General features: G+C 44.8%; 2 protein-coding genes and 1 long non-coding RNA gene across 3 annotated transcripts in view; 2 read left to right on the forward strand and 1 right to left on the reverse strand.

The window, feature by feature from the left end:
- The window catches only part of LOC139223473 (probable G-protein coupled receptor 34), a 70,225-nt gene extending 48,627 nt beyond the window's left edge, over nt 1-21,598 (reverse strand). The window contains exon 1 of the mRNA XM_070855381.1: nt 21,569-21,598. The gene's annotated coding sequence lies outside the window, so the exon portion shown is untranslated. The remainder of the gene's footprint in view (nt 1-21,568) is intronic.
- LOC139223452 (uncharacterized) lies at nt 5,526-6,164 on the forward strand. The gene is made up of 2 exons (XR_011585999.1): nt 5,526-5,567; nt 6,035-6,164. It is a non-coding gene; the product is annotated as an uncharacterized lncRNA (long non-coding RNA).
- Nucleotides 19,522-20,560, forward strand: LOC139223835 (nuclear receptor subfamily 0 group B member 1-like). Its single transcript, XM_070855836.1, has 2 exons — nt 19,522-20,050; nt 20,322-20,560. The coding sequence occupies exons 1-2, from the start codon at nt 19,522-19,524 to the stop codon at nt 20,558-20,560; spliced, it is 768 nt and encodes a 255-aa protein (XP_070711937.1).
- Nucleotides 21,599-26,768: the final 5,170 nt, after the last annotated feature.

Here is a 26,768-nt window from a genome sequence, read left to right on the forward strand (position 1 = left end):
GAATCTTTGTAAAGAGCCGGACTTCCTGTCACGAGCGTCCTGACTTCATTTGCTGTAGGATGACTGTTTCTGTCCAGTTGGGGAGGATTTAATCATGGTCAGATGAGTTTCTTTCTTCATCTTTATATTCTTTAAACAAATAAAGGCTTGCAATATTTCAGTTTGTGTGTAATGAATCTATATAGTATATGAGTTTCACTTTTTGAATTGAATTACAGAAATGAATGAACTTTTTCACGATATTCTAATTTTTTGAGATGCACCTGTATTAGTGGACACAGTCACCAATTTAAACCAGTCACTCCTGGCAGGGGTTTTAAAGACTGAACACTAGTTAGCAAGCAAAGAGGTTGAAATGGGCAACTAAAAGTGTCTGACATAGTGAAATAATAAAACAGCTCAAAGTGATGGATCAACAGTCTGAAGTCATTTGCATGTGGATTTAATCTAACTGTGTCATTTCTTTTCAAACTGCCAGATTTCTCCACAGAGCCGTGGCTCAGGGCAGACGGGCTCTGGCTCATGAAAACTGTCCAGATGAGGCTCCCTGGACAGAAAAGAGCACGACGGGCAGGTACACACACTTCACACTGTTTTTATTTATCCCACATGATCAGTGCTAACACACATCACACGAAGGGAGGCAGCACACAACAATAGCCATCAGCAAATATTTTATTTAACTGACATAAACCCAAAAATAATCCTAAATGTGTAAAATGTGTAAAGCTTAACTCAGTAGTGTCTGCAGTGTATGGATGTGTGAACATGTGGGTGGTGGATGTTGAATGATAAACAAACCAAGGCATTGGCTGGGGTGGCAGGTGTAGGTCTAGCTGAGAGAGAGAGAGAGAGAACAACTATGCAGGCAGCCTTTTCTGCCAACTGGAGGCCCAGCCCTGTTGGCCAGGTAGCTCAGCCCCTCCCAGCTCCTCCATCTCCCAGAGACTGCAACAAAGAGCAGAGTGAGACACATGCAAGGGGGAGGAGGAGGAGGAGGAGGATCGGGAGGGGTCGTCACACCCCTACCCTTAAGAATGGGGAGTGAAAATAATTGATTACATTTTTTTGTGAACGATTGACACCCGTAGTTACTGGATCTATAGAGTTATTGCAATTATTACACTGTAAACAAGTTTAGAACTACAAATGAACTTTCTTCTGTTGATTCTTGGTTTGTTTGTTTTTTATTTTGCCATTGAAATAGGCCATCACTTCTCAAGATAACTCTGTGACTTAAATGTTGTGTCTAGACCCACATCACGTAAATCAATGTTGTCCTGTATCGTTAAATGCTAGAATATCAAATTTAATCAAAAGACTGTTATGTGGGGTGGAATTGCTCGCTCTACGTCCAACCCTCCTCCTTTATCCGAGCTTGGGAGCGACAAAGTGACCCAAAACAGACACTTTGGCATTTATTATTTATTATTTAGTTTTTTTTTAGTTTTTGGTCAAGGCTTTCTATGGCAGGTTCATCAGCTGAGGGAGCTGACTTAAATGAGGAAGCAGCTGATGTGCCAAAAAGCTGCAAAACATTATCAGGCAGCTTGTGCTCATAGCAAGCCTCAGCAGACAACTTCAGGATGGAGTTAAGGGTCTGAAGTTTGCTTCTTACCACCCTCATCTGGCTGAATAATCTCTCCACTTCAGCATTGGAGTGTGGCAAGGACAACACAGACGCAGCAGCCATGGCAAGTTCCTGAAACTTGATATCAGCTGCATCCCTGAACTTCCAGATCTCACTCCAGAAGCCCAAACCATTGCTGGACAATCTTGTCTCTCTCTGCAGGACAGTAGCCAAGGAGCTTGGCTAATTTTTCTGTTTCTCCCAGGCTCTTATTGTGCGTTAGAGTTTCCTCTACATTGAAAACTGACATGTGCTGCAATGCTTCAGTGTTGTCTGTCAGTCTCACCCTCAGCTCGTCAGTGAGGGAGATGCTGAAGGCTACACACCGCTTTCTCACATTGTTCTTCTCCTCAGGCGCAAAGTGGAGCTCAGCTGCCTTTGACTCAAGAAGGTAACCAGGGTACGGTTTGGGACTGATGGATCCATCAGTTGGCTCTTTGAGTACATCAGTGTTTGCCAGTGGATTCAGCACCCTGCTACTCACAGACTGTATCAGGCTAACCAAGCTGTCAAGAAGCTGAAGAGGATCTACCTGCTCTCCCTCACAAGCCCTGATGGCCAACTGTACCTCATCCAGCACTGACTTCAGAAAAGTCAGACACAAGATGTTTTGAGGATCACTGTACATGGAAAAGGGGGCAGCACGGTGGTGCTGTGGTCAGAACGGTGGTGCTGTGGTGGTCAGCACGGTGGTGCCGTGGTCAGCACGGTAGTGCCGTGGTCAGCACGGTGGTGCTGTGGTTAGCATGGTGCTGTGGTCAGCATGGTGGTGCTGTGGTGGTCAGCACGGTGGTGCCGTGGTCAGCACGGTGGTGCCGTGGTCAGCACGGTGGTGCTGTGGTTAGCATGGTGCTGTGGTCAGCATGGTGGTGCTGTGGTGGTCAGCACGGTGGTGCCGTGGTCAGCACGGTGGTGCCGTGGTCAGCACGGTGGTGCTGTGGTTAGCATGGTGCTGTGGTCAGCATGGTGGTGCTGTGGTGGTCAGCACGGTGGTGCCGTGGTCAGCACGGTGGTGCCGTGGTCAGCACTGTTGCCTCACAGCAAGAAGGTTCCAGGTTTGAACCTGAAATCTTTCTGTGTGGAGTTTTTCATGCCAGCGTGGCTTCTCTCCAGGTACTCTGGCTTCCTCCCACAATCCAACAGACATGCAAGCTGGGTTAATTGGTGACTCTAAATTGGCCGTAGGTGTGAGTGTGAGAGTGAGTGTGTGTCTGTCTCTGTATGTGGCCCTGTGATTGCCTGGCGACCACTTCAGGGTGACCCTGCCTCTCACCTGAAGTCACTGAAAACCAGCTCTAAGTCTCCTGTACCAAGTAATCCACACTACGGGGGTGGTGTCATTAGAAGCATGACTTACAGCAAGACTTAGACTTTCTTTATTGATCCCCCATAGGGGGAAATTCACATGTTACAGCAGCAACAATAGAGAAGAAAGAGTGAAGAAAGCAACAGTAGAAAATAAGCAATAGCAAAGAAATATATGTTGTGATGATAAATAAATATTTACACTATGGACATAAAATGTAAAAGTATAGACAGGAATATGAAAGGAATGGAATGATATGAATGAAAAACAGTGTGCTAACATCAGCCAGTGATGCTGATGTTAAAGAGTGTGATGGCTGATGGAAGGAATAACCTGTGGTAGTGTTCCTTCTTGCAGGGTGGATGCCGCTGCCTGTTGCTGAAGGAGCTGCTGAGGGCCCCCACAGTCCCGTGCAGGTGGTGAGAGGGGCTGTCCATGATGGACTTCAGTTTTGTTAGTGAACCTGCAGAGAGTGACACACACAGTGAATCAGAACCACATCTTTGAGGCCACACTCCTCCTTCAGCACTTTATGGAGCCCATTGTTAATCCCCGTCATGACGGAGGCATTGTCAGTCCCTGTCCCCAGGAGTTTGTCTTTTTCAAGACAACACTTCTCCAGGAAAGCCACAACAGCTCGGGCTATAGATCTGGCATCTCCTCCCTCCAACTCAACAAGCCCCAGAAATGTTGAGACGATTGTGTGTTTGGTGTCACTAAAGTACCTCATCACAACCCCCAGGTCCTTAGAAACACCTCCATCAGTGGACTCATGGAGGAGGAGGAGGCTGAAACGCTGCTCACCCACATCTGGACCATCTTTTTTAGAAAGTCTGGTGCTAGAACACCATTCATCATTTGCGTGCACTTTGTCCTGAGCATTTTGAAGTGAGGAGCGGCAGTGGAGTCTGAGGAAGCAGCTGTGGATCAGTGGTAGAGTGGGTCCTCCCTCAGTCAGAAGGTCGGGGGTTTGATGCCCAGCTCCTATGGGTCAACATGACAGCATGGAACAGTGTTCAGCTAATGTCACGGTGGCTCCGCTCAGTGTTTTCCTCATTAATGGCAGCTTGCTTTGGGTGGAACTGTTGGAAGACTTTGTCTTTTCACTATGTTTTTGAGTTGTCATGTTTTTTTTTAGATCAAAGTTTGGACTAGAAATCATCCTTACAATCCAGGCAGCGTGCTCGTGTATCGTCTCCAATAAACGGCTTCAACCAGATTCCCACTCCTTTCTCTGTTTTTGATCGAACACTGTAGACCGACACATGATGAGCCAGCTAGCTAGATTAGCTTCTGTCACAGAGAGGCACACACACAGTGGACCAGGTGAGGAAGTGACTGAGGCTCTGTGGCTCAAATGTGGCGGCTCTGCGCGTGCGCGATTCATGAGCAGCGTGCACGCGGAGGGGCTCTGTCCTCTCTGCGGCTGCGCAGCTCCTGTGAGAGCTCAGGGAGGGGGCGGGGCTAACGGCAACACCTGCTGTCGCCAGATTGAGCGAGAAAATCGCCCAATTAGCAGCACAGGAAATGACGTCAGGACACTTCCGCAGCAGCAGATGAGGTCGGAGCCTGAGCAGATTGTTGGAGCCTTTTTTGCGGCTCGTTTTCCTGCTTAAAAAGATGTTTGGAGGAGGAGAAGAAAACTGGAAAACACCATGAAGACGCAGAGTTGTCTTTGGTTAAAGAGGTCAGTATGAGGCTGAGTGGCCAAACGAACACCAACATACATACACAACACACAGCTAAAACTGTGTTAGCTAACGCTAGCTAACGAGCTAACCATGCTAACACGTGGCTGCCACATTTGACTGCTTTTTGAGGCGGATAAAGAAACCAGCCAGCGGCCAAGTTCACCAGAATGATGACTAAATGTAGCTCATTATGAGAAGGAACATGTTTTATACTTCACACTGTTACTATCAGAGGAAATCAGCAGCACCTGTGGATTAGCTTCACTACAGTGACAAACATGAGGAAAGAAAAGCCCAGCAACAGACATTAAACACTGAACTCACTATTATTTCTAGTTTGTAACTCTGTGAATGATGTTTATTGAAATAACCAAGCTGCTTGCTGTTACACAGCAGCAGTGTTTCTAGTTTTGGCTGGATTTTTACCACCTTTAGGAACAGAAATAGATCATTCAAATATTGAGTTACTGAAGTTTAACAGCAAGTTTAAAAATGTATCTCAACAGTGTAAATGTAAAGGGAATGAAATGAGAGAAAAGTCATCAGTGCAAATATCCACTTTGTTTATTTCATCCATCAAATGTGTGCAGCCTTGTTCAACATGAAGGTGATACAGCTGTAACTTGTGATCACTTATTGATTCATTCTTTCATGCTTCAGGTGGGCTGGTGTTCACTGCTGAGGAGCCGAGGAAGATTCTTCAGGTTCGTCCACATCCTCATTACTTCTTATTCATCAGCATCATTGTACTATTTGATATATTGTTTATAATAGCTTACATTTATATAGCACCTTTCAAAAAAAGTGATTCCACAACCTGAATAACATCTTTCACCTTCTAAATGTTGTGTTTTTTTTGTAGATGATTTTCCAAAATGCAACCCGAGATCATCTTCTAGTGTGACAGGGCTTGTGTTCACTGCTGAGGAAGATTCTTCAGGTTTGTCCAAAGGCTCATTATTGTTTGAGCTTATGACCTGATAACATATTTCACTTTAATAGTATTGTGCTTTTTTTGTCCCCAAAATAAAGTTGGTTTATAGCCTGTGTTTCCATGCAGCTTGCTTATATAAAAAAAAAAAAAGAGAGAGAGAGAGAGAGAGAGAGAGAGAGAGAGAGAGAGAGAGAGAGAGAGAGAGAGAGAGAGAGAGAGAGAGAGAGAGAGAGAGAGAGAGAGAGAGAGAGAGAGAGAGAGAGAGAGAGAGAGAGAGAGAGAGAGAGAGAGAGAGAGAGAGAGAGAGAGAGAGAGAGAGAGAGAGAGAGAGAGAGAGAGAGAGAGAGAGAGACTCACAATATTAAAGACAGGAAACAAGATTTAAACTGTTAAGCAAATGCAAAAAAAAAAATTCACTCAAAATATAAAAGACACAGGAAACAAGATTTCAACAAAACCAGTTTTTATTTAAGACACAGTGAAGATGCTGCTTTGCTCACTGGACATCCAGCAGGAACATGGAGGCAGATCCTGTCAGACAGAAGAAGAAAAGTTTTAATAAACAAAACTGTTCTTCATTTTAAATAAAGTTTGACATGATGACATCCTGTGTTGTTATTTCCTGATACTTTAGATTCTACCTTTACAAACAAGCACCAAGAGAGACAACATGTGAGGAGAAAATAAAAGCTCACATTTCAGGTCTAAACACATTCATCTGATGTTGGAGGTAAAGTTGAATGTTCTTACCAAAAGCTGTTCCTGTCACAGGTTCTTCAGTCCAGACAGGAACCACCACCTGCAACAGAAGAGATTTTCACAATAAAACTACAGCCCTTTACTCAAGTAAAAAGGAAACGACATTATAGGTTAAGTTCACCTGCAAACAGACTAAATGTGATAAAGTTTGTGATTCCTCACTTCAAAGCTGCTGGTTAAACTTTGTGGTTCGGCTCCTGAAGAACATCCTGTTATAAACAACCACATGCTAATGCTAAATGCTACATGCTAACACTAGCCAGCATGGTAGCCACTGATTAGCCACATGGTGGAAGTGATCAGTGATTATTGATCCTGTAGTCCAGTCATTAGCAGCAAACTCACTGCAGACACTAAAGAAACTGAACTTTAACTAACATTACACTAAGTCTGAGCTTTAACTCTCCTGCTGCAGCAGCTGATTAACAGCAAACAGCTGCAAAGATCAATGAGGCCTGATGAGGAACTTCTGTTGGTTCTAGTGCAAACACAGAACATTAGAACCATCAGTGTTTATTACAACAGTAATCTGGTACTTTTGTTCCTAAACAGGTTCACCAGCCACAATGAAACCACCAATAGATCCAAAAATCACAGAGTAAGACTGCTGTGCTGTTATTAGCATATACAGATCTATATTAGCATAAATCCTCCTCAGACAGCAGTGAAATGTATCAGCCGTCCACATTAGCATGTTAGCTAGCATTAGCTAATTAGCTAGCATTAGCTAATTAGCTTGCTACTGAACACAGATTTGTTTGCCTTTGTTCAGCCATTGATCCTCAGACTGACCTCATTAACCAAAGACAACTCCTCGTCTCCTTGGTGTTTTCCTCTTCTCTCCCTCCAAAGACTTCATGAAGCAGAAACAAACCGTCCGGTTCTTCGTACCTGAAGGAGAAAAGCCGTCTGGCACCTGGAGCTGTGAACCTTCAGCCTTTATAGAGATGGACACACCGTGCGGCCAATCACAAGCGAGGACAGAGTTGGATCGTACCATTATGTGGAAGTACTAATGGAGACCCTCTGAAGACAGCTAGTAGTGGTACAGTCCAGGTACAGAGCCGCAGGACTTAAACGCAGGCGCGTTGGGGAAGAGTGAACACTTGAGTTTTAGGAGCCGTCAGAGCTGAATCTTTGTAAAGAGCCGGACTTCCTGTCACGAGCGTCCTGACTTCATTTGCTGTAGGATGACTGTTTCTGTCCAGTTGGGGAGGATTTAATCATGGTCAGATGAGTTTCTTTCTTCATCTTTATATTCTTTAAACAAATAAAGGCTTGAAATATTTCATTTTGTGTGTAACGAATCTATATAGTATATGAGTTTCACTTTTTGAATTGAATTACAGAAATGAATGAACTTTTTCACGATATTCTAATTTTTTTAGATGCACCTGTATTAATGAACACAGTCACCAATTTAAACCAGTCACTCCTGGCAGGGGTATTAAAGACTGAACACTAGTTAGCGAGCAAAGAGGTTGAAATGGGCAACTAAAAGTGTCTGACATAGTGAAATAATGAAACAGCTCAAAGTGATGGATCAACAGTCTGAAGTCATTTAATCTAACTGTGTCATTTCTTTTCAAACTGCCAGATTTCTGCACAGAGCCGTGGCTCAGGGCAGACGGGCTCTGGCTCATGTGCTCGCTGCAAAACTGGCCAGATGAGGCTCCCTGGACAGAAAAGAGCACGACGGGCAGGTACACACACTTCACACTGTTTTTATTTATCCCACATGATCAGTGCTAACACACATCACACGAAGGGAGGCAGCACACAACAATAGCCATCAGCAAATATTTTATTTAACTGACATAAACCCAAAAATAATCCTAAATATGTAAAATGTGTAAAGCTTAACTCAGTAGTGTCTGCAGTGTATGGATGTGTGAACATGTGGGTGGTGGATGTTGAATGATAAACAAACCAAGGCATTGGCTGGGGTGGCAGGTGCAGGTCTAGCTGAGAGAGAGAGAGAGAGAACAACTATGCAGGCAGCCTTTTCTGCCAACTGGAGGCCCAGCCCTGTTGGCCAGGTAGCTCAGCTCCTCCCAGCTCCTCCCAGCTCCTCCCAGCTCCTCCATCTCCCAGAGACTGCAACAAAGAGCAGAGTGAGACACATGCAAGGGGGAGGAGGAGGAGGAGGAGGATCGGGAGGGGTCGTCACACCCCTACCCTTAAGAATGGGGAGTGAAAATAATTGATTAAATTTTTTTGTGAACGATTAACACCCGTAGTTACTGGATCTATAGAGTTATTGCAATTATTACACTGTAAACAAGTTTAGAACTACAAATGAACTTTCTTCTGTTGATTCTTGGTTTGTTTGTTTTTTATTTTGCCATTGAAATAGGCCATCACTTCTCAAGATAACTCTGTGACTTAAATGTTGTGTCTAGACCCACATCACGTAAATCAATGTTGTCCTGTATCGTTAAATGTTAGAATATCAAATTTAATCAAAAGACTGTTATGTGGGGTGGAATTGCTCGCTCTACGTCCAACCCTCCTCCTTTATCTGAGCTTGGGAGCGGCAAAGTGACCCAAAACAGACACTTTGGCATTTATTATTTATTATGTAGTTTTTTTTTTTAGTTTTTGGTCAAGGCTTTCTATGGCAGGTTCATCAGCTGAGGGAGCTGACTTAAATGAGGAAGCAGCTGATGTGCCAAAACATTATCAGGCAGCTTGTGCTCATAGCAAGCCTCAGCAGACAACTTCAGGATGGAGTTAAGGGTCTGAAGTTTGCTTCTTACCACCCTCATCTGGCTGAATAATCTCTCCACTTCAGCATTGGAGTGTGGCAAGGACAACACAGACGCAGCAGCCATGGCAAGTTCCTGAAACTTGATATCAGCTGCATCCCTGAACTTCCAGATCTCACTCCAGAAGCCCAAACCATTGCTGGACAATCTTGTCTCTCTCTGCAGGACAGTAGCCAAGGAGCTTGGCTAATTTTTCTGTTTCTCCCAGGCTCTTATTGTGCTTTAGAGTTTCCTCTACATTGAAAACTGACATGTGCTGCAATGCTTCAGTGTTGTCTGTCAGTCTCACCCTCAGCTCATCAGTGAGGGAGATGCTGAAGGCTACACACCGCTTTCTCACATTGTTCTTCTCCTCAGGCGCAAAGTGGAGCTCAGCTGCCTTTGACTCAAGAAGGTAACCAGGGTACGGTTTGGGACTGATGGATCCATCAGTTGGCTCTTTGAGTACATCAGTGTTTGCCAGTGGATTCAGCACCCTGCTACTCACAGACTCTATCAGGCTAACCAAGCTGTCAAGAAGCTGAAGAGGATCTACCTGCTCTCCCTCACAAGCCCTGATGGCCAACTGTACCTCATCCAGCACTGACTTCAGAAAAGTCAGACACAAGATGTTTTGAGGATCACTGTACATGGAAACGGGGGCAGCACGGTGGTGCCGTGGTCAGCACGGTGGTGCCGTGGTCAGCACGGTGGTGCTGTGGTCAGAACGGTGGTGCTGTGGTCAGCATGGTGCTGTGGTGAGCACGGTGGTGTTGTGGTCAGCACGGTGGTGCTGTGGTCAGCATGGTGGTGCCGTGGTCAGCATGGTGCTGTGGTGAGCACGGTGGTGTTGTGGTCAGCACGGTGGTGCTGTGGTCAGAACGGTGGTGCTGTGGTCAGCATGGTGCTGTGGTGAGCACGGTGGTGCCGTGGTCAGCACGGTGGTGCTGTGGTCAGAACGGTGGTGCTGTGGTCAGCATGGTGCTGTGGTGAGCACGGTGGTGCCGTGGTCAGCACGGTGGTGCTGTGGTCAGAACGGTGGTGCTGTGGTCAGCATGGTGCTGTGGTGAGCACGGTGGTGTTGTGGTCAGCACGGTGGTGCTGTGGTTAGCACGGTGGTGCCGTGGTCAGCATGGTGCTGTGGTGAGCACGGTGGTGCCGTGGTCAGCACGGTGGTGCTGTGGTCAGAACGGTGGTGCTGTGGTCAGCATGGTGCTGTGGTGAGCACGGTGGTGTTGTGGTCAGCACGGTGGTGCTGTGGTTAGCACGGTGGTGCCGTGGTCAGCATGGTGCTGTGGTGAGCACGGTGGTGTTGTGGTCAGCACGGTGGTGTTGTGGTCAGCACGGTGGTGCTGTGGTTAGCACGGTGGTGCCGTGGTCAGCATGGTGCTGTGGTGAGCACGGTGGTGCCGTGGTCAGCATGGTGGTGCCGTGGTCAGCACTGTTGCCTCACAGCAAGAAGGTTCTAGGTTTGAATCTGGAATCTTTCTGTGTGGAGTTTTTCATGCCAGCGTGGCTTCTCTCCAGGTACTCTGGCTTCCTCCCACAATCCAACAGACATGCAAGCTGGGTTCATTGGTGACTCTAAATTGGCCGTAGGTGTGAGTGTGAGAGTGAGTGTGTGTCTGTCTCTGTATGTGGCCCTGTGATTGCCTGGCGACCACTTCAGGGTGACCCTGCCTCTCACCTGAAGTCACTGAAAACCAGCTCTAAGTCTCCTGTACCAAGTAATCCACACTACGGGGGTGGTGTCATTAGAAGCATGACTTACAGCAAGACTTAGACTTTCTTTATTGATCCCCCATAGGGGGAAATTCACATGTTACAGCAGCAACAATAGAGAAGAAAGAGTGAAGAAAGCAACAGTAGAAAATAAGCAATAGCAAAGAAATATATGTTGTGATGATAAATAAATATTTACACTATGGACATAAAATGTAAAAGTATAGACAGGAATATGAAAGGAATGGAATGATATGAATGAAAAACAGTGTGCTAACATCAGCCAGTGATGCTGATGTTAAAGAGTGTGATGGCTGATGGAAGGAATAACCTGTGGTAGCGTTCCTTCTTGCAGGGTGGATGCCGCTGCCTGTTGCTGAAGGAGCTGCTGAGGGCCCCCACAGTCCCGTGCAGGTGGTGAGAGGGGTTGTCCATGATGGACTTCAGTTTTGTTAGTGAACCTGCAGAGAGTGACACACACAGTGAATCAGAACCACATCTTTGAGGCCACACTCCTCCTTCAGCACTTTATGGAGCCCATTGTTAATCCCCGTCATGACGGAGGCATTGTCAGTCCCTGTCCCCAGGAGTTTGTCTTTTTCAAGACAACACTTCTCCAGGAAAGCCACAACAGCTCGGGCTATAGATCTGGCATCTCCTCCCTCCAACTCAACAAGCCCCAGAAATGTTGAGACGATTGTGTGTTTGGTGTCACTAAAGTACCTCATCACAACCCCCAGGTCCTTAGAAACACCTCCATCTGTGGACTCATGGAGGAGGAGGAGGAGGCTGAAACGCTGCTCACCCACATCTGGACCATCTTTTTTAGAAAGTCTGGTGCTAGAACACCATTCATCATTTCCGTGCACTTTGTCCTGAGCATTTTGAAGTGAGGAGCAGCAGTGGAGTCTGAGGAAGCAGCTGTGGATCAGTGGTAGAGTGGATCCTCCCTCAGTCAGAAGGTCGGGGGTTTGATGCCCAGCTCCTATGGGTCAACATGACAGCATGGAACAGTGTTCAGCAATAGCTAATGTCACGGTGGCTCCGCTCAGTGTTTTCCTCATTAAGGGCAGCTTGCTTTGGGTGGAACTGTTGGAAGACTGAGTTGTCATGTTTTTTTTTAGATCAAAGTTTGGACTAGAAATCATCCTTACAATCCAGGCAGCCTGCTCGTGTATCGTCTCTAATAAACGGCTTCAACCAGATTCCCACTCCTTTCTCTGTTTTTGATCGAACACTGTAGACCGACACATGATGAGCCAGCTAGCTAGATTAGCTTCTGTCCCAGAGAGGCACACACACAGTGGACCAGGTGAGGAAGTGACTGAGGCTCTGTGGCTCAAATGTGGCGGCTCTGCGCGTGCGCGATTCATGAGCAGCGTGCACGCGGAGTGGCTCTGTCCTCTCTGCGGCTGCGCAGCTCCTGTGAGAGCTCAGGGAGGGGGCGGGGCTAACGGCAACACCTGCTGCCCGGTGAGGACAGTGACTGATGTGAAAGCAGGTATCACTCTGCAGAGTCTCCAAAACACCGGAAAAGTCTCCAGATTTAGTGAAAGTCGACAATTTCCCCATTGTGGGATAAATAAAGGAATATCTTATCTTATCTTAGCAACACAGGAAATGACGTCAGGACACTTCCGCAGCAGCAGATGACGTCGGAGCCTGAGCGGATTGTTGGAGCCTTTTTTGCGGCTCGTTTTTCTGCTTAAAAAAGATGTTTGGAGGAGGAGAAGAAAACTGGAAAACTACCGGAGGAAAACACCATGAAGACACGGAGTTGTCTTTGGTTAATGAGGTCAGTCTGAGGCTGAATGGCCGAACACAAACACAAACAAACATACACAACACACAGCTAGCTAACTAGCTAACGCTAGCTAACCATGCTAACCATGCTAACACGTGAACATTTTGCTGCTTTTTGAGGCGGATAAACAAACCAGCCAGCGGCCAAGTTCACCAGAATGATGACTAAATGTAGCTCATTATGAGAAGGAACATGTTTTATATTTCACACTGTAACTATCAGAGGAAATCAGCAGCACCTGTGGATTAGCTTCACTACAGTGACAAACATGAGGAAAGAAAAGCCCAGCAACAGACATTAAACACTAAACTCACTATTATTTCTAGTTTGTAACTCTGTGGATGATGTTTATTTAAATAACCAAGCTGCTTGCTGTTACACAGCAGCAGTGTTTCTAGTTTTGGCTGGATTTTTACCACCTTTAGGAACAGAAATAGATCATTCAGAGTTTCCTTAAGCTCATTTGCATTGAAATGTCAGTAATCACCATTAATGACAAAATATTGAGTTACTGAAGTTTAACAGCAAGTTTGAAAATGTATCTCAACAGTGTAAATGTAAAGGGAATGAAATGAGAGAAAAGTCATCAGTGCAAATATCCACTTTTTTATTTCATCCATCAAATGTGTGCAGCCTTGTTCAACATGAAGGTGATACAGCTGTAACTTGTGATCACTTATTGATTCATTCTTTCTCCTTTCATGCTTCAGGTGGGCTGGTGTTCACTGCTGAGGAGCCGAGGAAGATTCTTCAGGTTCGTCCACATCCTCATTACTTCTTATTCATCGGCATCATTGTACTATTTGATATACTGTAAATTATTGTTAATAATAATAGCTTGCATTTATATAGCGCCTTTCAAAAATAAGTGATTCCATAACCCGATTAACATCTTTCACCTTCAAAATGTTGTGCTTTTTTTTTTTTAGATGATTTTCCCAAATGAAGATGCTAAATGCAACCCGAGATCATCTTCAAGTATGACAGGGCTTGTGGTGTAGTGGGTTACGTCACAGCCTGAAGAGGCAATGAGGAGCAGAGGTGCCAGGTTCAATCCCAGCATGTGGCTGCTACCTGCAGCCGGAAGGAAGCTTTTCTCCCCAGTAAGGGGTTATGCAGCTCATTTTATTCAAAACCCACAAAAGCGTTCTACAAAAACGTTAGGCAGCCATTTTGCTCATTATGCGCTTCATTTAAAGCGAACTGTTTTGGCCCACTTTCAGGCTCCAACCAGGGCCTTTTCTCTACAGTTAAATTTAACCTTGTTGGGATCACACACCATTGCTGGTGGTTCTAAAATTACCAGTTTCACATTACACTCAGGATTCTGCTCCAAAATACTGATCTTAGGTGGATCAAGAGCTAAGCCAATGCAAAAATCACACAATATAAAAGACATAGGAAACAAGATTTAGACAAAACCTCTTTTTATTTGAGATTTAAGACATAGTGAAGGAGCTGCTTCGCTCACTGGACATCCAGCAGGAACATGGAGGCAGATCCTGTCAGGAAGACTGATGAAGACCAATACAAACCTGTCAGGAGGAGCTGCTGGTCTACTTTTACCACAAATCAGTTTGACAATTATCAAGCAACTTTCTTGTAGTAGCATAAGTAAAAAAAACCAAACAACTTGCATTACTTTTGATATGTCTTTATTTAGAAATCAGTGCTAAACTGAGGCTCTCATGCAAACAGTTCTGTTTGGATCCACGGCTGATTCAGGTTCTCCTGCTGCTCCTGGGAAAACACAAACACAGCTTTCATCAAAGAGTGACCAGACAGAAGGTTAAACTTGTCATCTGTTCATGGATCATTTGGAAATTGTTCTCTTCATTTTAAATAAAGTTTGATGTGACATTTACGGATTCCTGATACTTTTATTTTAGAGTCTCCCTTTACAAACAAGCACCAAGAGAGACAATTATCTACTGCAAGAGTTTACAAGTCTTCAATGTTTACTGCACTCCAATCCCAACATTTAGTGACATTAACATTATAGAACTGTTGGTGTGTTTACTACCTGTAAATCATCAAATCAGAGTTTGAGTTGGATTAAAGTGTTTAGTTTGCTCTGAGATTTTCACAATAAAACTACAGCTCTTTACTCAAGTAAAAAGGAAATTACATTATAGATGAAGTTCATCTGCAAACACAGACTAAATGTGCTAATAAGCAGAGGAGCAGACACACCTGAGCTCCAGGTGACGCTGCAGGGAGCAATGTCACTGCTGCCTGATCTGCAAACAGGCCACATGCTAATGCTACATGCTAACACTAGCCAGCAGGTTAGCCACTGATTAGCCACATGGTGGAAGTGATGAGTGATTATTGACCCTGTAGTCCAGTCATTAGCAGCAAACTCACTGGAGACGCTTAGTAATGAAACAGGACTTTAATTAACGTTACACTAAGTCTGAGCTTTAAATCACAGAGTAAAACTGCTGTGCCGTTACTATCATATATTAGCATACGTTAGCATATAGCCTCCTCAAACAGCAGTGAAATCTATGAGCTGTTCACATGGTTAGCTAGCATTAGTTAATTAGCTTGCTACTGAACACAGATTTGTTTGTGCCTCAGACTGACCTCATTAACCAAAGCCACCTCCATGTCTTGTTGATGCCATGAAGACTTGATGAAGCAGGAAAACGAGCCCAAGCAAACCGTCCGGTTCTTTGTACCTGAAGGAGAAAAGCCGTCTGGCACCTGGAGCTGTGAACCTTCAGCCTTTATAGAGATGGACACACCGTGCGGCCAATCACAAGCGAGGACAGAGTTGGATCATACCATTATGTGGAAGTAGGAAGGGAGACGCTCTGAAGACAGCTAGTAGTGGTACAGTCCAGGTACAGAGCCGCAGAGAGATGGGGAGCCGGATTTAAACTCAAGGAAAAGAGTGAACACTTGACTTTTAGTTCAAGAAATGAACGAAAACCGTACAAGAAGCAGCATCTGGCCTTTATTGATTTATTTCATGTGTTTGCTGTGGTTCTGTGTTCAGTTGATCATTCAAAGGTTTGATTCAAATATTAAACAATAGTAACTGTGTATTTTTTTGTCTGAGAATAAAACATTGCATGAGCATTAAAAGTGCAGTAACTCCACTCTACAAGGTCCTATCTTCACCACATTTATACTGTTTGATGACTGTCCGGCTCTGAAGACAAGCTAATTTAGAACCATAGTCATAGCCCAACCTTTGAACTGTACCACTACTAGCTGTCTTCAGAGCGTCTCCATTAGTACTTCCACATAATGGTATGATCCAACTCTGTCCTCGCTTGTGATTGGCCGCACGGTGTGTCCATCTCTATAAAGGCTGAAGGTTCACAGCTCCAGGCGCCAGACGGCTTTTCTCCTTCAGGTACAAAGAACCGGACGGTTTGCTTGGGCTTATTTTTCTGCTTCATCAAGTCTTCATGACATCAAGGAGAAGCGGAGGTGGCTTTGGTTAATGAGGTCAGTAGTAACAGCACAGCAGTTTTACTAATTTTTGGATCTATTGGTGGTTTCATTGGGAACAAAAGTACCAGATTACTGTTGTAATAAACACTGATGGTTCTAATGTTCTGTTTGCACTAGAACCAACAGAAGTTCCTCATCAGGCCTCGTTGATCCCCTCAGCTGCTTCTGCTTCAGAGGGAGAAAGGAGACGGTCATCACACACTGCTGCTGCAGGAGAGTTAAAGCTCAGACTTAATGTAATGTTAATTAAAGTCCTGTTTCATTAGTAAATGTCTGCAGTGAGTTTGCTGCTAATGACTGGACTACAGGGTCAATAATCACTCATCACTTCCACCATGTGGCTAATCAGTGGCTCCCTATGGCATCACCTGGAGCTCAGGTGTGTCTGCTCCTCTGCTTATCGTTTAGTCTGTTTGAAGATGAACTTCATCTATAGTGTAACTTATTTCCTTTTTACCTGAGTAAAGAGCTCTAGTTTTATTGTGAATCTCAGAGCAAACTAAACACTTTTATTCAACTCAAACTCTGATTTCTAAAACATTGAAGACTTGTAAACTCTTGCAGTAGATAATTGTCTCTCTTGGTGCTTGTTTGTGAAGGTAGAATCTAAAGTAAAAGTATCAGGAATCAGTAAAAATCAACACAGGATGTCACATCAAACTTTATTTACAATGAAGAGAACAATTTCCAAATAAACAGATGACAAGTTTAACCTTCTGCCTGGTCACTCTTTGATTAAAGCTGTGCTGTGTTTGTGTTTTCCCAGGAGCAGCAGGAGAACCTGAGGATCCAAACAGAACTGTTTGTATGAGAGCCTCAGTTTAGCACTGATTTCTAAATAAAGACATATAAAAAGTAATGCAAGTTGTTTGTTTTTTTTTTTTACTTATGCTGCTGCAAGAGTTGCTAGATAATTGTCAAACTGATTTGAGGTAAAAGTAGACCAGCAGCTCCTCCTGACATGTTTGTATTGGTCTTCATCATTGTCTTCCTGTCTGACAGGATCTGCCTCCATGTTCCTGCTGGATGTCCAGTGAGCAAAGCAGCTCCTTCACTGTGTCTTCTATCTTAAATGAAAAGAGGTTTTGTCTAAATCTTGTTTCCTATGTCTTTTACACTACTCACAAAAAGTTAGGGATATTTGGCTTTCAGGTGAAATTTCAGGATGAACCACCACCAATACATTTCCTGCTTCAGTTAGAATTGGTATTTAAACAGTCCTCCTCATCCTGCTGTTCACATTCTGACATCATGAGACCAAGACGACACCTAACTATTGATCGGCAGCACCTCAACACTGGAGGCTTCAAACAGGAAGTCCTCAGACGGAGGTGTTCACTGAGCTTAGAGGGTCACAGAGTGTCATCAGGAGGTTGGAACAGTGATACAGAGACTGGAAGAGTCACAGAAAGGAGAGGAGTGGACGTCCTTTGGCCACATCCCAATTTTACATTTATCCTCGTTTACCCTCCACTGTTAGATTCTTTCAATAAATTGTTTAAGATGAAGAAACTACCAGTGCATGCTGATACTTAAATGTCCTACTTTCATGATATAATATCACTGTAGCATTAACTTTTTACGTTTTCCATAAATTTCACCTGAAAGTCGAATATCCCTAACTGTTTGTGAACCCTGTATAGTGTGAGTGATTTTTGCATTGGCTTAGCTCTTGATCCCCCTATGGTCAGTATTTGTATAGCTCATTTACATGACCTCCTGATTCACACACTGACCCATAGGAGCTGGGGATTAAACCTCCAACCTTCTGATTGAGGGATGAGCCACAGCTGGCCCCAATTTGTTTTGGAGCAGTAATGTGAAATTGGTAATTTCTGAACCACCAGCAATGGTGTGTGATCCCAACAAGGTTGAATTTAAGTGTAAAGAAAAGGCCCTGGTTGGAGCCTGAAAGTGGGCCAAAACACTTAATTTTTCCCCCCTCTAAATTAAGTGCATAATGACTGCCTAAAAGTGTTTTTGTGGGTTTTGAATAAGATGAGCTGCATAACTCCTTCTTTGGGGAAGACAAACAACAAACCCACCTTCCTTTCCACTCCAGGTAGTAACCACACACTGGGATCGAACCTGGCACCTCTGATCCTCAATGCCTCTGCTGGCTGCGACTTAACCCACCACACCACGAGCCCTGTCACACTAGAAGAAGACCTCGGGTTGCATTTAACATCTCCATTTGGGAAAATCATCTAAGAAAAAAAAAAAATTTTAAAAGTGAAAGATGGGGTCATGGAATCACAAACTAGCTCCAACAATAATTTACAATATATCAAAGTACAAAACACAGCTGAGGGGCAGAGGGTCCAGGCAGCAACTGCACTCAGGAAATAAACTACACAAGCATTTGAGCCATTAAGTCTTTTTCTTAAGCAAGAAATCAATATGTTGAAAATATCCTGAGTGTTTTCAATGTTCTCTCAGCATTTAACAGAGCTGCTGGTAACACTGAGAACAAATCTCCTACCTGAGAGCTTCAGCACAGAGCATGTGTTCCCTCAGTGGCTCCTCTTCTTCAAACGTGTCGACGCTTCAGTCCGCACATCTGCAAGTGGGAGAAAATGGTACGACAATTACATTTTATACAAGTTGTGTTTACAGACTTACATGGTATGTTCAATTTGAATCAGAAATAATTATTAATAATTATCAAAGCTAACAAACAATAGGGAGAGTGTGTGTGAGCGATTAGGCAGGAGGACTGTGAGATGGAGGAACCATAAAGGTGGGGGAGAGGTAGACAGAGGTAGGCTAACTGCTGTAGCTGTCAGCTTAGCTTTGTCTCTCAGTCGAGGCTTATTGTAAACTGTATGTATGTGTGTAGATAAAGGTGCAGGTTAGAGGAGAGGATGGTTAGTCTGTAGACTCTGTGTCTGTGTGAGCAAGCTAACATCAACTAAACTTAATGGCTGCACAGTAAACTACAACACATCACAATAATCAAACTCCATGAACATTAAAGCAAATCAAATACATTAACAAGGTTAAACCATGTATGCAGTAATGTTATGCTATTCATTTATTAAAATTCTGAGCCGCATGGAAGGGGCCCTCCAACGCTGCTTGCAGCTTTAGTATTAACATTACTATTAAAGTAGAAGTAAATGTATTTCTGCAACAGTCCAACATAACAGTAAATCACCACCACTTTAACTAATGAAAACAAATGAATTAAGTATTTAAAGTAAACCAAGCCATCAGTTTACACATTTGCAGAATTAAATTTTCTTGAATTTCTGCTATAAGATATTAATCATATTTTCAGGCTTTGGAGCTTTAAGATCCAAGTGACTTCTGAGCCACAGGAGCACATTCACCTGCTGCTACCCTATCGTGCTTTTATTGTGAAAATATTGGCCGGAAACGGGTGCCCCCAGTCTGCACTATAAAAAACGATAGTGGCCAAAAGCAGCCCATAATCAGACGGGCAGCCCTGAGAGGAGTCATGTCGTGCTGTGAGGACCCGGCGCAGGGGAGCATCCTCTACAGCATCCTGAACAGAGGCGCTCCGTACCCGCAGACAGGAGCGCACACGGCCGCTGCGCAGCACCGGTGCTCCTGCGCGTCTACGAGGAAACTAGTGGCGATCCGGGCTCCGCACTTAGTTTTCAAAGCGGCCTCGGAGGTGCTTGTGAAAACTTTCAGGTTCGTGAAAAATGTTCCGTGTTTTCGGGGTTTGCCGGCGGAGGACCAGCTCCGGCTTGTGCGCAACAGCTGGGCGCCGCTGCTGGTTTTGGGCATGGTGCAGGACTCCGTGGACTTCGACACGGTGGAGACGCAGCAGCCAAGTCTGTTACACAGGATTTTAACGCACAGCAGAGAGCGACGGGAGCGCACCGCCGCAGAGATTCAAGACCCAGGGGTGCCCGTGAGTGACGCAGAGGGGATCAAAATGTTCCTGGTCAAGTGTAGAGGACTGCGCATCAGCGTCAAAGAGTACGCGTTTCTGAAGGGAGCCATTCTGTTCAGTCCGGGTAAGAACAGGCACTGAGCTCAGTTCACCAGGACCCACAATCCTTCTCACTTTCACTGGAGTGGGGTGTTTTAGTAATGTTCTGTTTATGGTTTATAGTGTTCACACTGGGCTGATTCCTGTAATGGTTAGTGGTTAAGAGGACTCCATCACATTTCTGTGTGGCACAAGAATGAGCTCACGTGTCTGAGTGTAGGATGGCTGAGCAGACAGGACCGAGATAACTGTCACTTGATGTCTGTCTGTCTGTCTGTCTGTCTGTCTGTCTGCAGTGACGGAGCTGGAGTGTCGGGACTACATCCAGGCGCTTCACAGGGAGGCAGAGCGCGCGCTCTACGAGCACGTGCGGGCGGCCCACCGGGGGAAGGCGGGCCGGTTCCGCAGGCTGAGCGCGCTCCTGAGCACGCTGCGGGACGTGGACCCGGACACGGTGGCGGGACTCTTCTTCAGACCCGTGACTGGGACGGGCAGCATGGACCAACATGTGCTCGCTATGTTTTATGGACGGTAGATTGTAAAGCTAAAGGACGACCGGGACTCGAAGCACTGCACTTCTACATGTCACACTTTTCCGTTTCACTGACAGCTTTAGATGCACACAGTGCTGGGGGAACCCGTCCTGCTGCACATCATGACTTCATGGTTTTTATGAGGACCACTCCAACCATGCTGACCTCAATAAAAGGGAGACTGAGAATAGCCATGATTACTTCAGACCTCTGTGCAGTCTTCATGCCTGCAGCGATCATTAAAGGCCAGTGTTCAGAGGTGCCCACAGAGCTCTACCACAGTCCCAATAACCCCCAATAACCCCCCCCAGTGAGTCTCCACAGACCTGACTGAGATAACATGACACCCCAGCAACCAGGTTGCTTAACGGAACAGCATGCTGTCCCAACAAGAGCATCAGCTACAGGATAATACAAACATCCTTACAGACGCCTACACACACACACAGTCAGCCCTTCTCCTCCAGCTCCACACTTCCACTTCAGCCAATCACAACCTTCCAGCCACAACCATGTGCAGCACAAACAGCTCCAGAACATCAACTACAGCTGCAGAGCATCTGCACAGCGCATTAAAGCTTCTAGTAAAACCAGTCCTCATGCATTCAAATGCAGCACTACTCGATGGGCATCAGCAGCCAGCGAGCGCCGCCTCCTGAGATCCCACGCTTCAGGAAAGTTACACACACTAAACAAAGCAAGCAAAAACCACTGCATAGAGAGCAACACAGGAAGCATAAAAAAGTATTAAAAACTAAAAACCAAAGTGTTGGATCAGGTGCTGTTTAGTCAGTGATATTCATGAACAGTGCTAGTGAACTCCTGCAGAGACCCTGTGGTCTGATTGGCCCTTAAACATTTTGCAAACAGGCATCAGAAGCATCAGCACTTGGCTGTTGTAACAGATATTTCTCACAGCTCTTAAAATGACTCTGTAATATTACAACACCTACAAACAAGTCATGGGTATCAATTAAAACAGCTGCTCGACAGGCTGCTGTGGAACGCACCGGGGGTTTGGGCTCCATCTCTCTGCTCAGACGGCTTCAGTCGATGCATCTCTGCACGGCGAGGATTCACCACACTCCTCGTTTCATTAATATCGTTCTCCCGGGCGTCGGGGGATGCTGGTACCTGGGAAACAGCAGCCTGAATTAAACCACACAAAGTGATACTGCGGATACTGTGCTCATAGAGAGAATTAGCATTTGGCGCTGAATCACCTCCCATGATGCACTTATGTCCCATCTTTGTCTCAACTTTCAACATGTGTTGTGCTATTTAAGGTTCTAGTAGTGGATGTGATTATAACATGACACTAACCCTCCTGTCTGTGTTTCTTTTTCAATTTAATGCCATTTTTAAAAAAAAAGTGTCCAACTAACGATTATTTCAGGATCAATTTAGCCGGCAATTAAAGCCACTCAGCATAATTTCCCAGAGAACACCATGAGAAAACAGCCTCATAATAAAATTGTTGTTGTCAGTGCTACTTCAGCAACTTATTTTACATCACAAAATCCATCCAAAACATTTAGATGGTTAAATAAACTGTGCGTTGCAGATCAAAATGTGCAGAACAACTGTAGTGCAGCCTGATGAAATTAGCTGCACCATTTAAGAAGATTAAAACAAGCGAGCTCTGCTAGTCTAACACCTATTAGTCTGGCTACTGGTGGCTCAAAAAGAAATAAGAGTGGATCTCCGCTGACAGGCTACTGTGGCTTGATAAATTAAGTCTGACTCACTCTGTAGTGTCCTTGGAAAACACATACTGGATTCTTTAAGCGCCTGAGCTGATATTACAATCGTCCAGCAAACAGAAACTTTTAATCACAGTGACCGCTTGACACGTCTGGGACCTCTTCACTTTTCAGTCTCCCCTCAAGGCTCAAGGTCAGGTGAGAAGAAGTCTGAAAAGTTACCAACTCCATGTTCTCTGCTGCTTATGACAATGACCGTATGCTGAGTGCAGCTTCTCGGTTCGTCCTCTCAGGGCTTTTCTTTCCTCCAGATGCAGCCTTTCATGGCAGCAAAAGAAGTTTAAGCTCAGCCTGGAATATTACCGCCACAATCTTTTTTGCATTAATGCCCGTTTTCTCCTTTCAGCTACTGAGTCCAACACTCGTCTCAGCACAGGATGTCACATCACAAACAACACGACCAGCCTGCTTCAACAGCACAAAGCCTTAAAAACACAGACAGATCCTGTGCTCACACACACTTGTACTTCACACTAGATGTGGACTTCCTTCACGTGCACAGTTAACACGAAGCTGGAAGGATGAGTTGATTTCAGACAATTATTTCTGACTATTATTTTGTCTCTCGTTAACACTTCTGCATGTGGAATTTCTTCTTTTCTTAATCTTAAATATCACTGAATTTTGGCTTCCTGGTCTAACAAAACGAGCCACCTGAGGACATCAGGTCAGGCTTTAGGAAACTGTGACTTTCTTTCACTACTTTCCAACAATTACAAACCAAACACTCAATCTACTAATTGAGAAAATAATCAGATTGATCCATAATGACAAAAATCATTTGCCGTGTTAGTTCTGTGAAACCACATTTGATGTAACCATGGATGTATTTATAATAAAAGAACCCCAGAAAACCTCTGACTGTTACTGTAGTTTATAAACACTGTTCACACATAATGCAGGAAAATGTTTCATCCAGCGTTAAGGTTATATTATAATGAAAGGTCTGATGGAAAATAGCAGTTGATAAATGAACAAGTTAAATCTAATGAGCCACCACGACGAAGCTGAACCAAAGATGCTTTAACAATAATCCTGTTTTTATACTCTGGCTGAACATTAAATTAAGAACAAAACATAAAAGTTGCTGCTTCCACAGCAGCAACTGGCGTTACGACAATTCACACACTTGACGTTACGACAATTCACACACCTGACGTTACGACAATTCACACACCTGACGTTACGACAATTCACACACCTGACGTTACGACAATTCACACACTTAACGTTACAATTCACACACCTGACGTTACGACAATTCACACACTTGACGTTACGATAGTTCACACACTTGACGTTACGACAATTCACAAGCTTGACGTTACGATAATTCACACACTTGACGTTACGACAATTCACACGCTTGACGTTACGACAATTCACACACTTGACGTTACGACAGTTCACACACTTGACGTTACGACAATTCACACACTTGACGTTACGACAGTTCACACACTTGACGTTACGACAGTTCACACACTTGACGTTCTGTTGCCGGTTAAACTAATTGACCACAAAACAGTTTTAATCCTTCTCACTGTGCGCTACTTTTATTTAGAGGTGCTAACTTCCTCCTTTGTCGGTCCCGTTTCTAAAAACACGTCCAACAGTAACATCTTAGTAACGGAGCTGGTAAAAGTCAACAAGTGCTGCGTTCAGTGACTCCCACGAAACTGTTTGATTCAAAAGTCGAAGCTCACAGGACAGCGGACATGTTTCCAGGAGGTTTGTTGCCTTTCTGGCTCTTACCTGGTCAGAAACTGGACCCCCACTTCCACAGGAGCCGACAGAAGGTGGAGCTGAGGCGGCGTGTAAACATGCGCCTCACCTGGCCTACCCACAATGCTTTGCAAACTACACGATGCCTTCACTGTCCCAATAATAAAACCACCTGCAGCCCAAAATATTCTCAGATATAGTGTCAGACTACTGATCTACTGCAGCTCAGATCATAATCATCATAACATGGCATATTCTTCATTATAGATATTTACTCTGTGTTTGCTGTGGTATTCAGAGAGACAGAAAAAAACCACTGCTGGTTTAGGAGCTATAAAAAGTGCTTTGTAAGTAGCAGCAGCAGTTTGTCTAATGGCCGATAAAGCAAGTTTAAAGGAAAATGTGCACATCTCCATTCATCACTATTATAGGTTTGAGACGGCAAAGAGATCTCAGCTGGGGCCATTTAGAGAAGATGTGTGTGATTTGTGTTGCGACTGAATGATCTCCCCATCACCACACTTTCGCCATAATGGCTCAAATTGGGTCTTTCTCTCCCAGCATGCCTTGCGAGGGACGGAGTCAGCTGGGGTGCAGGGTGAGGTCTGACCAGCAGATGGCAGCGTTTCACTTTCAATTTCCCGGTGGCCACTTTTCTCCCTCCATCTCTCCATTGGAGGAGAGGAGCTGGCCACGGCTCAGACTCACTGTAGCAGAGTTTTATTGTGATTATAATGAGATAATGTGATTTCACTTGTCATTTTTGATCTGTTCATTTAAGACATACAACAGTATTCCTTAGACAGCCGGCTGGATCCACAGTCAAATCAATACCCAACCTCCCCACACAGACATCGATACTACTGTAAAATAATACAAAATTGAAGATGGAGCCTCTCTTGCAGGAAGTAACCATGAATTAAAGGGCTTGGTAGGTGATCAGTGATCCATGACTTGCATCTTACACTCTGCATGCACTGGCAATTATGCCGTGTTGAACCATGGTGAGCTCAGAATTACTCCAAAACTGGGTTAACAGCTGCCTGCATCCACTCTCCAAATGCTTTCAGCACACACTCACTCACTCACACACACACACACATTCACACACAGCCTCCACCGCCACCTATCCATGCACAGACAATTGACCTGGTTCTTGGAGTGGAAGACATGTCACACAGGGCACCGAGCACAGAGCTCCACGTAACAAGGCCCTGTGGGACGTGGAGGGGCATGGTATACCTGCCAGAGTGACTAATACTCTCCACCAGTAAGTGTGTTTGTGTGTGTGTGTGTGTGTGTGTGTGTGTGTGTAGGCAGAGGAGGAAACAAAACATCTGTGCATGTGCACGTCTGCTCAGAGATCTGATCTGCTCTCTCTGCAGCGAATGTCTCCACTTTCCCCCACGTCGCATGCTTTTGTTCAGGGAGCTTATTATGCTGTGACACTGTAATGAAGTGAAAATGATTTCAGTGGAAGAGAGGAGGGGGGGGGGGGTGCCAAAGCTTAGGAACTCCCCGTTTTCGCAGACACACACACCATATGGCACTGTGTCAGCACAGATGAAAACATCTGGCGGCTTTCTATGTTCACATGGGTGCAGATGATTAGAATGCAGCTTCATGTTATGGCCACGGCGGCAGAAAAACAAGAACATCATGCTTCCTCCGGTTCAGGTGGAGGAGGACGTGATGAGGACGAGGATGCAGCTGCTCGGCTCTGCACGGCGGAGCAGCGGTCTGACTCATCTAGTGGGGCTATTTTCACCTGTGGGAAGACATTCGGTTTTCTTTACATTGCTGCTGCATGCTGGAAGGCTTCACTCAGCTGGTCTGTGAGAGAAAACAGCACAATGGGAACGGCAATGACTTCACACAACACACTGATTATATTTAAGTTGAAGGGAGCTCTGGCGTGTGCTGGACCGGACCAAGATCGTAAAGCGTAAAAACATCAAGTTTGTGGTTTTATGAGGGATAAAGTTATTATTTCTTGGCTGTGCACAGTTTGTGAGGTTGCTAGGCAACCACTGGCCCCGGCCAGCATGATCCAACACATTAAATTCTGCGAAACTACAACTTAACTTTTGACATGTTTTTGTGCAGCTTAAGCAAATTAAATACAAAGTGATAATCAGTAAGTCGGTCTAACAGGTGCTGGTAGGCAGCCAGCTGTTACTTGGTGTTTTCTAATCTGGCTCATACAAACATTTGATCCTGATGTGCAACCAAATCGTGACCAACGTTTCGAAAGAGCACATTGAGGTTAGTTAACACTGTCTGGCAGAACTCTAAGATTCCTCCCAACATGCATTTGGTTCTGCTTTTCTCTTCAGTGCTGCAAAATAAGTAAATGGCTCCACTATGGGCAGAGCACTCTGAGGCAGAGGGGAAAACAGAGGAGGGCTGTTTATCTACCTTGAAGCTGGAAGAAAAAGAATCCTGTTTTCTTGCAGACATTAGCTGTGACAGTTTAGCTGGACAAACTGAGCCGTGGATTAACTCCTGCTGGAAACATCTCCCCAGTTGTCTTCTAGAAACAAGCTGACAACAGTTTAAAGTGTTTTACATCATTAGGTATGTTTGCAGGTATAAAACCAGTCCTGTTTGAGCCAATAATCAGATTCACAATTTGCATGATCATTTAAAATGAGAGCTGCATCTTTGACTCCAAACAACAAATCCATTTCCTGTTCTGGGAGCCGGTCTGTGCCAGCCGTTT

The sequence above is a fragment of the Pempheris klunzingeri genome, chromosome 24 (assembly GCF_042242105.1).
Source record: "Pempheris klunzingeri isolate RE-2024b chromosome 24, fPemKlu1.hap1, whole genome shotgun sequence".
NCBI classification, from domain to species: Eukaryota; Metazoa; Chordata; class Actinopteri; order Acropomatiformes; family Pempheridae; genus Pempheris; species Pempheris klunzingeri.

Bases quoted from the DNA above. Each gene is read 5' to 3' on its own strand.
- LOC139223835 (XM_070855836.1), top strand. From the start codon at position 19,522: ATGTCGTGCTGTGAGGACCCGGCGCAGGGGAGCATCCTCTACAGCATC. The intron at 20,051-20,321 runs GTAAGAACAGGC...GTCTGTCTGCAG, and splicing joins AGCCATTCTGTTCAGTCCGG to TGACGGAGCTGGAGTGTCGG.